Below are 14,797 nucleotides of genomic sequence, written 5' to 3'. Positions count from 1 at the left end.
GTCTGTTGTAGGCCTCCATTACCACCAAAGTGTCATCTACATATTGTACTATGGGAAAATCAGTGGTGTAACTGAGAGGAATTGGGAGTTTAAGCAGTCCCTGGTCTTTTGCCTTGTTCATCACAGATTGGAGCAAGTCAGCGGCTAGGACAAAAAGTAGTGGGGATAAGGGATCACCCTATCTTAGCCCCCTCTTGCAATGGAAAACTTTCCCAGGCACCCCATTAAGCAGAACTGAGGAAGTTCCTGAGCTCAAAACTGATTTCACCCAGCTAATCCATCTCTGACCAAATCCTTTTGCTCTGAGTATTTCAAAAATTGCCCCATGTTCAATCTTGTCAAAGGATTTCTCAAAGTCTAGTTTTAGGATAATTAGCTCCTTCTTGGACTTATGACAGATGTGGATATATTCTAGTGCCCACGCTAGGGAGTCCTGAATGGTTCTTGTCTTGATAAATCCATATTGGTTCTTATGAATGATTTTCATGATTGGTTTCTGTAGTCTATTTGCCATAAGTTTGGTCAGCAACTTTATGGAGGTACTCAGAAGAGAAATAGGCCTATAGTCTGAAACTCTCTGTGGGCCTTCTTTTTTGGGAATTAAGGCAATGTAAGAGCTATTGATGCTTTGGAGGCAGACTTCACCACTAAAAAAGTCTTCGCATAATTTATAGAAATCATTTGCTATGAGAGGCCAACAACCTTTGAGGAACTCATTACTATAACCATCTGGACCTGGAGACTTGTTGTTTGGCAGATTGGAGACCACTTCATCAACTTCTTCCTTTGTGAATGGCAACTCTAGCTGCTCCAGCTCTTCAACAGGTTGAATAAAATCACCTAAATTGAAGATCATGTAGTTGAAATCGGTCATGCCCATCCTCTCTTTGAAGGCATTCCATAGGAGTTCAGCCTTTTGCTCGTGATGCTGAAAAATGTTTCCAAGACCATCCTGCAAAATGGTAATTGTATTCTTCCTATGTCTGATAGTGGCATGTGCATGAAAAAACTTTGTTCCTGCATCTCCCTCTTTTACCCATCTAATCTTCCCCCTTTGCTTCCAGTAGGTTTTTTGCTGTTTTAAAAGAGAAATCAACTTGGCAGAGATGAGATTCCTAAAGTTCCACTCAGGTAGGGATAAGTCTCTGAAAAGTTCTACTGTCTCTAGGAAGTGCAATACCAGTTTGATACTTTCAATGACTAGTGCCAATTTTGGCAACTGAGTTTTCCAAACCTTAAGATCTCTTCTTAAGTTTTTGCACTTTGCTGTAATTATTTTGGCAGAGTCAGAGATATGATCTGGGGCTCTCCACCCATTTATAGCTACCGAGATGAAGTCTTGATGGTTGAGCTAGTGGTTCTCAAATCTAAAGATTTTGCTTTGTGGAATTCTTGTGCTGATTTCAACAATACAAGGCCAATGATCAGAGGTTTCCATGACTAATGTCTTGACCAAGGTGTTGGGATAATTTATTGTCCATGACGCTGAAGTAAAGAACCAATCCAACCTTTCCAAGAGAGGTGGGAAATGTTTATTGGTCCAAGTGAAATGTCTGCCATGTAGGGGAAGTTCAATTAGGCCTAGTTTATCAATTGCTTCATTAAACAGAAACATTTCATTAACGTCTGCTCCATCCCTATTTCTATCTTCAGGCCTCCTTATTAAGTTGAAGTCACCAACTATTAACCAATCCTTTTCAGGGGGCATTTGGATTTCTCTAAACCATTCCAGGAATTCTTTTTTGCCAATTGGGGTACAGGGAGCATACACAGTGGTTAACACCCAGCTATCATTGTTGATCTTTGATGTAAACTCAATAGAAATTGCATAGCTATTTTTGAAGATCAGCTGTCCCATGAACGCATTACTTTTCCAAACCACCAAAATTCCACCAGAAGCCCCAACAGAAGGCAGGAACTCCAAAGAATCAAAATCTAAGGGGCAAAGATTCCTAATGAAGTTGATGTCAAAGGTCTCCTTCTTGGTTTCTTGGAGGCAAATAATCTCACTTTTGCTTTCCATAATCTTGTTTCTAATGGAATTCCACTTCTTGTCAGAGTTTAGACCTCTGACATTCCAACTCAGTAGATTCCAAGTTTTGTTGTGCACCATGGGGAACAACTAGACAACAGCCAAAGAAGAGGAGAAAAGTAAAACTTTCTCTGCGGAGCTAGTTGATGACCTCATGGTCATCATGCTTCTTCTTCTCTTCATCCTTTCTCTTCTTGAGCTTCTTCCCAACTGGTTCGACCTTTTTCTTGCTCCTCAATATCTGTTCTTGCAACTGATCATCCTGTAGGTCACACATTGAGGTACCAATCTTCTTAAGGATGGCTGGAGAGAGTGTTGGGGGTTCAGAATTGCAGCCCGGACAGTTCCTAGCCTTGCACACATTCATCTTGAAGCCATTACAGTTTGCTCTGACCCTGCTGCTACGCCTAACAGTTGAATCAACTATAGGAGTATCTGCCTTTCCCTTTAGAAATAGCTTCTTCAATTTCTTGAGCTATAAGAGGTTCAGATCTAAGCAATTCACAAACCTCAGTAGCACAAGGTTTGCAACTTAGAGAGAGAGTAGCTGTCCATTCATTTTCATTGAATAGCAACTTTGGGAAGCTAGACTCTAGCAGTTGTTTGGCCCATTTATGTTGGGCTGGAGCTGAAAGAAGAGCTTTGAAGAGGCCTAGCCATTTTGTTGGCACCTCAATGAGTATTTTGCCTTTTTCCTCAGCCTTATCTCCAAATTTTGGTGCCATTTGTGCCAACCAGAAGGGTTCAGCAGACAATGGCGATTCTGGTGGGTTGGTGAAGAAGGTGGTGGCCATCCCTAGCTGGATGTTGTTCTGAAACAAGCCACCATGTTCATTTTGTCGCCCTTGACCTAGGATCTTCTGGTTTTCCATATCCATATCCATCATTTCATCGTCAGGTATTTCAATGTGCAATGAAGTTTCCGTTGGGGCTTGTAAGACTAGTGGCTGAAAATCAGCATTCACATTCAGGTTCAAGTTATTAGCAACTTCATCATTCAGGTTCAAGTTATTACAAACTTCCTGCATCACTTGCTGGTGGAGTTCTAGGACTAGCTGTGGAAGATGTTGTTGGTCCTCTCCAAAATATTGACCCTCTACAGGATGAACAATCCTCTCTTGGGGATCCTTTCCTTGTTGGATCTCATTCGGATCTTGGTCTATTGCCAGTTGTGCAACTATGTTTAGGTCCTGCTGATTTTCAATTACCTCCTCCAATGCTTCCAGGTGTCCTTCTCCTAGAGCTCGGGCATGCTGAATTATCGTCTGCATCTCTAAAATTTCTCCCATGTGCTGATCAATTGTTGTTTGGTTTGGGTGGATCAACACCTCCTTGGAGCCTTCCAATGGTGGCAACTCATTCAGGTCTTGAATCAAAGGCATTGGAGGCTCATTCAAGTTGATCTATAGATCTAAGACAGGTGAAACAGGTGCCTGCTGAACTGGGATTTCCTCAAGCCAACGAGGCCAGCTATTATTTTCCTATACTGCCAGCTGCTGTTCTTGGACTGCTTCCACCGGCACTGCCAATTGCTGTTCTTGGCCTGCTTCCACCTGCACTGCCAGTTGCTGTACTGGGGCAACACCCAGCAGATTTTGCTGTAGTTGATTGGGGGTTTGGGGATTGAGATCTTGTTGTTGCATGGATTGCTGTCCTGAACAAAAAAAAACTCAAAGAAAGCCATGGCTTGAGGTTTGAGGCGATGATCCGGGTGAAGCAGCCAGGAACTGGAATTAAGGTTTTCTTCTGAGTTATGAGGAGCACTGTGGTAATTGGCATAGTGGGGTGAAGCAATATTAATCCTCTCCAAAAGAGGCGGGCTAGCCAGACTTAGAAATGCGCCTGCTTCCTGCAAGTTACCTGTCATATGGGTCTCATTTGGATTAGGCCCACCCTTCGTAGAAAGAGTAGGGAAACACCAAGGTATTTCTTGTGGCGCTGGGGGCTTAGTTACAGCTTGAGGATTAACCTCCGTCCACCAATGTGCAAACGAGGAGAAGACAGGTGGGCTGCTTACTTCTGCCCCAAGATGCTTGCTTGGAGCTTTGTAGAACCAACTGGGTTGTGTCCAAATAGCTTTTCCTTTATTGCTGACCATAGGCCTCTTGATTCCACTGTCTACGGTGCTCTGCCCGAGGCAATTCAACGCAATGTGTCCCAAAAGCATGCATTTGTGACATCTAATAAGAGATTTACAACTGCGCCTTGAATGTTTATTGGACAGACATTGATAGCAAAACTCAGGCCTGTTATTTCAAGTAGTTGGTGGCTGTCCCAATTTCAAGTTGAGATTCAAATTTGAAAAAGTCTCGGCAGGCCCATTGTTTCCATGGCCAAGGGGAGAGTGGCTCTGTCCTACTAAGACTGACTTCTGCCCAAGACGACTGATAAGACAAGCGAACGAGTTCTTCCAAAAAAATTTCAACTTTGACTAATTTATTGTGAGAAAAAAAAACACTGCTGGCTAGAGAAAAAATATGACTGATAAGACAAGCGAACGAGTTCTTCCAAAAAATTTTGCAAAAAATTTTAGATTTCTCATCACATCCAATATTACGGTATATGCATGGAGCATTAAATATAGATAAAGAAATAGCTAATTATATAGTTTGCATGTAATTTACGAGACAAGTATTTTAAGTCTAGTCCATAATTAGATAATATTTGTCAAATATAAACAAAAATGCTATATTGTCTATTTTATAAAAAAAATTCGAACTAAACAAGCCCTACTCGAAAGGTTGGGAAAACTTGCACATCCCTACTCTGTATTCTCTGAAGCAAATAAGTCGCCATGGCTATCAGGCGTTTGGTTCGAATTTGGCCACCGCTGGTCCACTTATCTAAATTCGTCCAGACTCCAGAAGTTCACTGTGGAGTGCCGATCAGCAGCTCAGAACCGTGATGCAACGCAACAACAAATACTCGAAGAATCATGTCGTCCTTCGCCTGGATCAAGGAACAATCACAAGAAAACAAAGGAACAATCACAAAAACAAAGGATCCCGAGGCCTTGTTTACTTCCAAAATTTTTAGCAAAATATAAATAGTACTAATTTTGTTTGTATTTAATAAATATTATCCAATTGTGGACTAACTAAGCTCAAAAGATTCGTCTCGTCAATTCCGACCAAACTGTGTAATTAATTTTTATTTTCGTCTATATTTAATACTTCATGCATACCTTTAAAGATTTGATGTGACGGGGAATCTGAAAAATTTTGTAAAATTTTTTAGCAACTAAACAAGGCCCGATATGAGAAGCGAAACGCGACACAAGCGACGTGGACCCGCGGTGATCCGACACAGCCGGATCGAGAGGTCGTCGCCAATCGGCGTCGGCATCGCCGCGCAAAGTCCACGGCCGGACGCCGACGCCAGCCGTGAATGAAAACTAAATTAACCGGCGCTATGAATGAACGAAAGGGGCCCGATTTATTTGACAGTCTGCGCGCCCGCAGCAAGAGGATGCCAAAAAAAAAAAATCCACTTGTGGGTTGTGGCACCATCTCCGCTAGCCTAGCTAGCAGCAAAGTTCCCTTTTGCAAGCCCTGGAGTAGTTTATGTTTTTTTGAACGAGTGGAGTAGTTTATGGTGTGTCCAGACTCCGGAGACATAGATGTTCTTGGATTATTCATGTTTGACTTTGGATTAAGAAGAAAAGTGTTTTAATCCCTTATTAAATCATAATGAACTGACACCAGTGCAACAACGACCACAACGGATGCTGATTGCGTTGTTAGACTATTGAGTTTTCCAGGCAATTGGCCTCTGCTGCCATTTGCTGAACAGTGTGAACCTGCTATAAAGATTCCCATATTTTATTTGGTACGAGTACGACAGCTGAGCTATTTAGGCTTGTTTAGATGAAAAAAGTTTTGAGATTTTGACACTGTAGCATTTTCGTTTTTTATTTGACAAATATTGTCTAATTATAAAGTAATTAGGCTTAAAAGATTCATCTCGTGATTTATAAATAAACTATGCAATTAGTTATTTGTTTTATCTATATTTAATACTTCATGCATATGCCGTAAGATTCGATGTGACAGAAAATCTTGTAAAGTTTTGAGTTTTTGGATGTATTTAAACAAGGCCTTAGGGCCTGTTTAGATTGGAGATGAAAATTTTTTGGGGGTCACATCGGATATGTCGGAAGAATGTCGGGAGGGGTTTTTAGAAACTAATAAAAAAACAAATTACATAGCTCATCAGGAAACTACGAGATAAATCTATTAAGCATAATTAATCTATCATTAGCATATGTGGGTTACTGTAGCACTTAAGGCTAATCATAGAGTAACTAGGCTTAAAAGATTCGTCTCGCGATTCTCAACTAAACTGTGTAATTAGTTTATTTTTTTATCTACATTTAATGTTCCATGTATGTGTTCAAAGATTCGATGGGATGGATGAAAAATTTTTGGTGGGGAACTAAACAGGGCCTTATTCATCGAGTTTTCAGTCGTTGTTAGACTACACTAATTTACTCGCAAAAAAAAGTCCAGCCGTACGACACCGCGATAAACAGGACACCAAAGACTGCAACCAGCAGCGCGCGCCGTAACCCCGTAGCCTGCACGGTTCCTGAATAACCAATCATCAGTCGATGCGGAACACGACGGTGTGGAGGCACTGCAAGCCACCGAACGGCGCGTCGACGACGGGCTTCGTCTCGGGTCCCCCTGCCCTTGCCTCCTCCGTCACCGGCGGCGCCGCCGACCTGACGACCCTGACCACGTCTTCGTCCTCCTCCTCCTCGCGCTTCTTGTTAGCGCCGCACCCAGGGCCAGCGCCTTTCGTGGTCGTGTCGAAGGCGGGAGCCGAAATGCTCGTGTCGAACTCGAAGGCGGCGGCGTCCAGGGGCGCCTCGCAGAAGACCATTGCAGCGAGAACAAGTCCCGGGCAAGGGGTGTGCGGGGGCAGTGCTGGCGTCCTCTTGCTCGTTTGATGGTTGGGACGTCGGCGGTCGGCACGCTGGCTTTATTATAGCTTGGCATGCATGGCAGCCGCATTCGGTTCCGACGCGGAGCGGAAGCGAGGACGTGGCGGGCCGTACCCGTACGTGAGAAGTCCGAGCGCGTATTGGACCACGACGCGGCAATCTCACGCGTGCGTGCTGGGTTGGCCGGGCCGAGCCGGACCGTTCCTTTTGCGAGCGAGGGGGCGAGGTGGGCTGGCAAGGCCGCAAGAGCCCAGAGAGAAGGCAGCAACGAGCCCACGATTTGAATTGAAGCTGGTAAACCATGACTGATTGTTCATTAATTTGTTGTGAGAAAAAAAAACTCGTCCACTCACACAAATTTAACAGATAATTTCAAATGAACAAGCTTAAGAAACCAAACCAACTTAGTAAACCAAAATATTTATGGCAAGAAAAAAGGACTCATCATCTTGTGACTAATATTAAGTAGGTCGGCCAAAACTTGTCCTGTGAGGAAAAGTCAACCACAACTAAGTCAATGTGAGGCGATGTTTGGTTATCTTGCAAATTAGCACACGTTTAGTTCTTAAATTTTTTTTCTTTAGGTTAATGTAGTATTTTTGTTTTTATTTGACAAATATTGTTCAATCATGGACTAATTAGAATCAAAAGATTCATCTCATGATTTACAGGCAAACTATGCAATTATTTTTTATTTTCGACTATATTTAATGCTCCATGCATGTGTCGTAAGATTTGATATGATTGGAAATCTTGAAAATTTTTTGGTTTTTGGAGTGAACTAAACAAGGCCTAACTGAAATTTGAATCCATAACTACAATGGCTCTAGTAAAGCTTTTTCCTTCCAAGAAAAAGTTGTCATTTCTAACACTCTTTTTTCTGACAGATTCCGTGACAAGAACTCGAAGCTTGTCAACTTCAAGGATTCCGGCTTTGGGTATCCCCTTGCTTCCTTCCTTGCACGAATGCCACTTCGCCATTACGAGCATCACGTCATCAATCATGTCCGGATATCCTTTGAATTGTTAAATAAAGCCCCCACAAATCCACGGCGAGTAGATGGGAGTACCAACGTGCTACTCTTTACATTCAGAAATCAGAACGCACGTGGTTGTTTTGCATCTTTGCGTGCTTGGTTGACGAACCACAAATTCAGCGACTGATGCCTATAAGCATTTCGTGGCACCAAGAACAAAAAAGGATCAATTCTGCCTGAAATTATCTAGGCTGGATGAAAGCACACGCCATTTCTTCAGAAAATCGGAAGATACTCCAAAAACTACCAGATGCCGGTTCAAATTCTTGCAATTGCAAGTGGGAGGAGCCAAAGTAGCACACCGGACGTTGGCAGGAATCCACGTTGATTCAATGATTCTTGCAACAGCGACTTCTTGATACTCGCAGCGAATTCTGACAGCAGAACTTAATTTTTAAATCGGCCGGGTCACACGCACGTCTGCATGTTGCCTAATGGATGGCGTGTAACTGTGTAAGCTCCTGCAGACTGCAGTTGAAGCGGTTGACCTTGGGCAGAAGCAGAAACGCGCGCGAAGGATGTCCCAGCATCGACACCGGCCATTATATCGGTGGAGAAGAATATGTTTTTTTCTCAGTAACTTGTAGATCCTTGTCGGTTGTCAGGCACGAAAACTCATCGTCTAGCTACAAATTGGGTGAAAGCTTGCATGTACGTACGCACTGCGAGCAAAAGAATGGCAGTATTTCTTTATCTAAGCCTCTTCTCCTGGCAGAAAAGTCATAACTAAAGATATTATTTGTTAATTTATTAATTATTTGAGAAAACCACTACTTACATGAACAAGAAAATAACGAGGGAATAGCCCTCGGAAAGGCGGGAGCAAGTCGCTCGACATGCAGTTATCGCTGCAGCAGAGTGCGGGTGAAGCGGTTGTGGTTGGCCGTTGGCCCTCCTCATCTCATCCGCGATGCAGTGCAGGTGGAGCTCTGCTGGCTCAGCAGCAGCTGCTTGCCCGACTGCATAGGAGCGCCGGGGAGCGATGGTGGGCAGTGGGGTGTAAATGCAGGAGAATTTTGGTCGGTCACTGGTCTGGGCCTAACGGAATTGTACAGTTGGGACACTTTGGTTTGTTTTGCGCTCAAGCTTGGCTTATTAGGCGGATCCGTTTGGATTTTGGAATGTACTCCCTCCGTCCCAAATTGTAAGTCATTTCAAGAATCTTAGAGAGTCAAACTTTTGACCAAATTTATATGATAAAATAATTATTATTATGATACCAACTAAATATTATTAGATTCTTTCTTAATTATATTTTCATAGTATACTTACTTTACGTTACAAATCTTAGTATTTTACTCTATAATTTTGGTCAAACGTGAAAATGTTTTGACTCTCTAAGATTCTTGGAATGACTTACAATTTGGGATGGAGGGAGTACACACCAAGGAACTCCACTCCACACAGAATAGAACGCTTGTTTCAGAGCCCCCTTAACAGTTGAAACTAGCGATCGAGAACGTATATAAAGAAAAGCTAAAAAAACTGGCATCATGGCGAAACTCCTGCAAAAGCTAGCTCTCGATGAATCTGCTCCCAGACACTGTGGGTGGTGCTTCGTATTCGTTGACAGCCAAGCCAGCCGCGTGCAGAGTTGCTTTTATAGATAGCCCTGTCGATCTGTCCCAGCTGGTGAATTAGCAGGTGGGCATTTTAGTTCATTCCGAAATCCAAAAGTTTTCAAAATTCTTCGTCACATCGAATCTTGCGGCACATGCATAAAGCACTAAATGTAGACGAAAACAAAACTAATTACACAGTTTGTCTGTAAATCACGAGATGAATCTTTTGATACTAGTTAGTTTATAATTGGACAATATTTATCAAATAAAAACGAATGTGCTAAAGTAGCGAAATCCGAATTTTTTTTAACTAAACAAGGCCATGCAATTCGTTCGGTCAAAGGACACACGGCGACAAAAGACATAAACAGCCGGAGTAGCCGTCAACCCAAAGCTACGCCTTCACCCACATGCTGCGGCAGCACTTTCGGTGGCCGAGCTGTGTCACTGTGTGAGTGCACAAGGACCACCACCACCTTCCAGCCATGACCATGAGCCACTGAGCCATGCAACGCATGGCAAGGCGACCGGACCGGCCGGCCGGCCGGCTGGCTGGGCTGGCCTTTTGTTCTTCAGAGCCACACCACAGACCACACAACAAATCAAAGGCTGTGAAGCTGCTCCAGGCAGCACCACCGGTCCGCCACTGGTGAATGGCCCCATCATCCACTGCCACTCGGAACCCCAAGTGCAGAGCTAGTCACTGGTCACCCACGGCAGAGAGCCCATGGCAGGGCACGGACGCATCTGGCCATTAATTCCGAGCTCAACCATAGCTACAAGTTTACAGATCCAGCTAAAAACACGGCAAGCTACCGGCCAAGAATTCGGCATATGCTCTTTCGTACGGTCACATATCCTCGTGGGTTTCATCACGGATAACGCGAACCATCCTAGTACTATGTAGGAGTACCGATGAATTTGATGTTGATAATTTTGTTACCAACTGTCCGTCTATAGGCCTGATTGCTTGCAAGCATTTGACATGGCTCCATGCGGGACGAATAAAATTAGTACTCTAGAGTTGTCATAAGTTATTTTTTAAAAACTTTAATTGAATTTTTAGAAAAAAAATGTTACTCCATAAAATTTATGACATGAAATTAGTATCAATAATATGCTCATTTTATGTCACGGTAACTATGACCTCTAGGCACTCAGGAAATGATGAAATTCGAAAACCTAGCAGTGTTACAAATGGACCATGTCATCGGAGACAGGACCGGTGAGTATAGCTAATTCAGGTGTTTCAGACAACCCATATGCTAACAATTTCAAATTAATTTAATTTGCAGGTCTTTTTCTAAGCCTTGTGCTTCGTATTTGAAAGATGATTAATTTTTATGTTACACAGAAAGTAAGTTAAAATAACAATTAGCAATACTAGTCTGTTTATTTATAGTCAAGGTTTGACATAAAAATATCTATTTCTGGATTAAAATACTCATAGTTATGCAAGACAAAAAAGTAATGAGCTCACATGTTTCCAAAAATATTATTATTAGAAGAAAACATTTGACCTCATTGGAATGCTGGTCTAATATATAAGAAAACTATTTAATTATTTCTTTTAAAATTCTTAGTTCGGAGTTGTATTGGTGTTAAATAATGTTGTGTTCAAAATGGTCCTATTATTTCAAGCACCACGAGAAAAAAATTCTCATAAATGTGTTATATATGTTTAAGTTGAGTGTTTTCGCATGGATATCTCTTGCATTTCTTCTATCTCTAAACATTACTCTGCGTGACCTTATTATGACATGAGAATAACGACCACTTGACAACCCCATCCCAGCAACCCTCTCCTTCTTCCTCCATCCATCACAACTTGGCTCAGGTGGCTCTGTTCAGGGCGATTGTCATGACACCCCCATTGCAATGCCTTCGCCATCCACAGATGGTAGCATCCTATGGCCGTCTCATCACTCTGCTCCTTGGTTTGCCACCCCTACTTAGTTGGCTTCTGTCTAAACATAGAGATTGAACACAAAAGATTACTTAATGGAGAAGCTAGGCCTTCCTCCCTAAACTCCAAATTGAACCACTAATCCCTAACTAGAGGACCACACTAGAGTTTTTATTGGAAATCACTATCTAGCCTGCCTAGATGAAGTCGGACGGTTATTCATTGAAAAACACGTGGAAGGGCTCAAACCTAAAGACTGGGATGCATGACCACTTTTCCTTACTCGAATCAATTGAGTTATGGTCACACTTGTCTGAATATAACTTCTTAACTAATTCTAATGGCTACCATGACCCTTGTCTCGATTTGTTGCCATGTCATCCTCCACCTAGTCAAGTCATCGTCTTCTTGCCTCACTGCGACACTATTAAATCTAACGTCATCGTCGGAGTGATCTCTATTGTGTCCTCTATTTAAACCAAGATATTGAAGGTGTCTCATAAATAAGAGCATCTCTAATAAACAATGGTTATGTCAAATGAACAAAACAAAAGTTCTATTTTTGTCTTTCTCTAGTAATTAGCGTTGTGAGAAAAAAACAAAGTATAATGGCTGATAAGCAGAAAAACACTGTGATAAAGCCAAACTTATCAGCACAACTTATCAGCCATTGTACAATATTTATCATCCATTGTACAATGTTTTTCCTCATAACAAATCAGTGAACAATACTTTTCAGCACTAGCATAAATTCAAGCAAATAGAAGTGCAAAATCTATGAGTTAAGAGAAATTTTATCAAATAATTGTTTTTAAGAAGTTTAGATACAAAGCTAATGGAAGGCTATATTTTTTCGAAGAAACAAATTAAGAGTTGTTTTAAAGAGCTCTTGAACATGACCCTTACGCCTCATCACTCTTCTCATAGGTTCGTCAGCGTCTAGATGCAGATCGCTGCTTGGCTAAAAAGCTATGACTGAAAATACTGTTTATTAATTTGTTGTGAGAAATTTAGGGGACAACCTCAACGGGCTTCACAAGGTCACAGATTTTCTAAATACTCCTATTATAAAAAAGAAAAGAAATAGAAAAAAGACAGCTCAGTCCAAAGACGCTGGTCAAAGAAGCATTCAAAATGGATGGCACTCGAGGAATAAACAAAGCATACTTTGAACAGCCCCCGCATTGACCGGGTTTTCTTTTTCAGTTCCCGGATGAATAAAACTAACTACTGGCCTACGCAGGGAGCTAGTAGATGCCCTGCACCTCCTCCATTTTTTTTACACGACACACAGAAGGCGATTAGAGATAGAAACAGCAGGCTACGTAAGCAAATTAGCTAGAGAATTAGGCTAATCAGCACAATTAACTTAAGCTAGCAGCTGAATCAATAATCGGGATGGATCAAATCATCAGCGGACGAACGGAGGCCCCCCCGCGCGCGAGCGATCTGAAGTCTGAGGAGTCAGGACGAGTCGAACTTGTAGTACTTGTCGACGGCGGCGACGACGTCCCAGGTGCAGCTGAGCCCCTTGGGGAAGACGACGAGGTCGCCGGCGCCGAACTCCACGCACTCGGACGAACCCTTGATGTGCGCCCGCACCTTGCCCTTGAGCAGGTAGCACGTCTGCCGCGCGTCGAACTTCACCGGGAACTTCCCCGGCGGGCAACCCCACCTGCACACGGCACGGGCACGGCGGCTAGCCATTACATACACACGTCACGGCGGCGATGACGATCAAGACCGTAGCGTACCTGAGACCGGCAGGCGAGAAAGAAACCAAGAAACTAATGAACGGACAGAGATATGATCGGCGCGGGCAGCGGTGCTCACTTGGGCCAGGACCTGACGCCGAGCTGCTGCAGGCGCGACTCCGGCGGGTTGCGCTCGACGGCGATGGAGAGGCCGCCAGGAGGGTCCGTGTCCATGCTGTCCGGGTTCGACGACCCCGAGGCCATGGGCGAACGTGGTGGTAGCGCGCGGTAGAGCCTGGAGGAGTCGAGGAGATCGACGGAGAATGGTAGCTCGGGAGCAGGAGGGGAGGCGGAGGGAGGAGAGCAGCAGCAGTTATGGAGAGGGCTGTAAGTTTGGTAGGCGTTAAGGGTGAAGTGAGGCCTGGACTGGATGGTAGTGGGAGGGAGGACGGCTCCGCTCCGAGAGCAGTTGGGAGCGAAGGGCTTTCCTCCGCCTGAGTGACGCCTGTATTAAACCGGAGCCCGGAGAGCAAGAATCCCATTCTGCTCTCGGCTAACAAAATATTCTATTCTTTCTTTTGTGCATGTGCCATGTGCACAAGATTTGGGGGCTGTGGACGATATATAGACTTTGAAAAGCTTGAAAACGTAGACCGAGATTGATTTTTTTGAGACAAAATTTTGCTCTAGAAAATAATTCTTTCAGGGATAAAAGGAGTATAGATAAGAAAAGAAAGCTACTCTTCCTTGTATCATTTATAATATCAAAAATTAAATTTAAATCCTAAGGATTTAAACCCCAAAGTTATTATAATGAAAAGCCAATTGATGTCCGGTGTTGACTACAGTAACAGCAGCAACCACAAAAAATATATAGAGTACCGCGTTGGTGAGTTACTGGAAAGCAATAGATATATGCTCAAATAACCGGCATCCAATTAACAGGGACAAGTGATATTGGCTGTTATGGTTCCTCATTAATGGCGAAAACACCACAACATTAAGCCGAAACATAGGATTTTTAAAATATCTAAGGAGTGTTTGTTTGGTGAATCAAGCTATTTTAGATGAGGTGATGTATCACGAATACATATTCCTCAAATTTAATTGAAATGATTCTGTTATCATAGCAGTACTAATAATTATTAGTTGGTGAGTAATGAGGTTATGAAGGATCAATCCATTCCATTTTGGAAACCAAACGAAGAACTGAGAACTGAAATGATATTGGTCTACCTAGTTGGATTGGTAACCCCACTAAACAAAGGGGTGTATTGCGTGCCATTATTAAGTTGATTGTTCAAACAGACATGGTTATTGAAGTTTTTTCCCAGGCTTGCCCTCCTTTTTCCTAGTCACGTATATATTTAGCATCTCGCAATTGTTTTTTTGGGTCGAGAGGGTGCGTGATATCTAATAACGAGCCCCCTTTCTCCTAGTCACGTATATATCACTACTACAGAATGAGACATTGGTCGATGTCTAAAATCGTCAAAAGCCTCGGCCCTTTTATGGCCCGGGGTTAAAGACTCCTTTAGCACCGGTTTGTAACACGGGCCGATGCTAAAGGGACTTAGCCAATGGACATCAATTGTTTTTTGGGTTGAGAGGGGGCGTGGTA

At 43.0% G+C, this 14,797-nt stretch overlaps 1 protein-coding gene across 1 annotated transcript; it reads right to left on the bottom strand.

The window, feature by feature from the left end:
* On the bottom strand, positions 12,527-13,741 carry LOC8072484. The gene is made up of 2 exons (XM_002452422.2): positions 13,316-13,741; positions 12,527-13,157 (listed from the first exon to the last, which is right to left on the bottom strand). Exons 1-2 carry the CDS (start codon positions 13,438-13,440, stop codon positions 12,947-12,949), a joined length of 336 nt encoding a protein of 111 aa, XP_002452467.1. The 5' UTR covers positions 13,441-13,741; the 3' UTR covers positions 12,527-12,946.

Source organism: Sorghum bicolor, chromosome 4, assembly GCF_000003195.3.
Source record: "Sorghum bicolor cultivar BTx623 chromosome 4, Sorghum_bicolor_NCBIv3, whole genome shotgun sequence".
NCBI classification, from domain to species: Eukaryota; Viridiplantae; Streptophyta; class Magnoliopsida; order Poales; family Poaceae; genus Sorghum; species Sorghum bicolor.
This window is presented reverse-complemented; position numbering and strand designations above follow the sequence as displayed.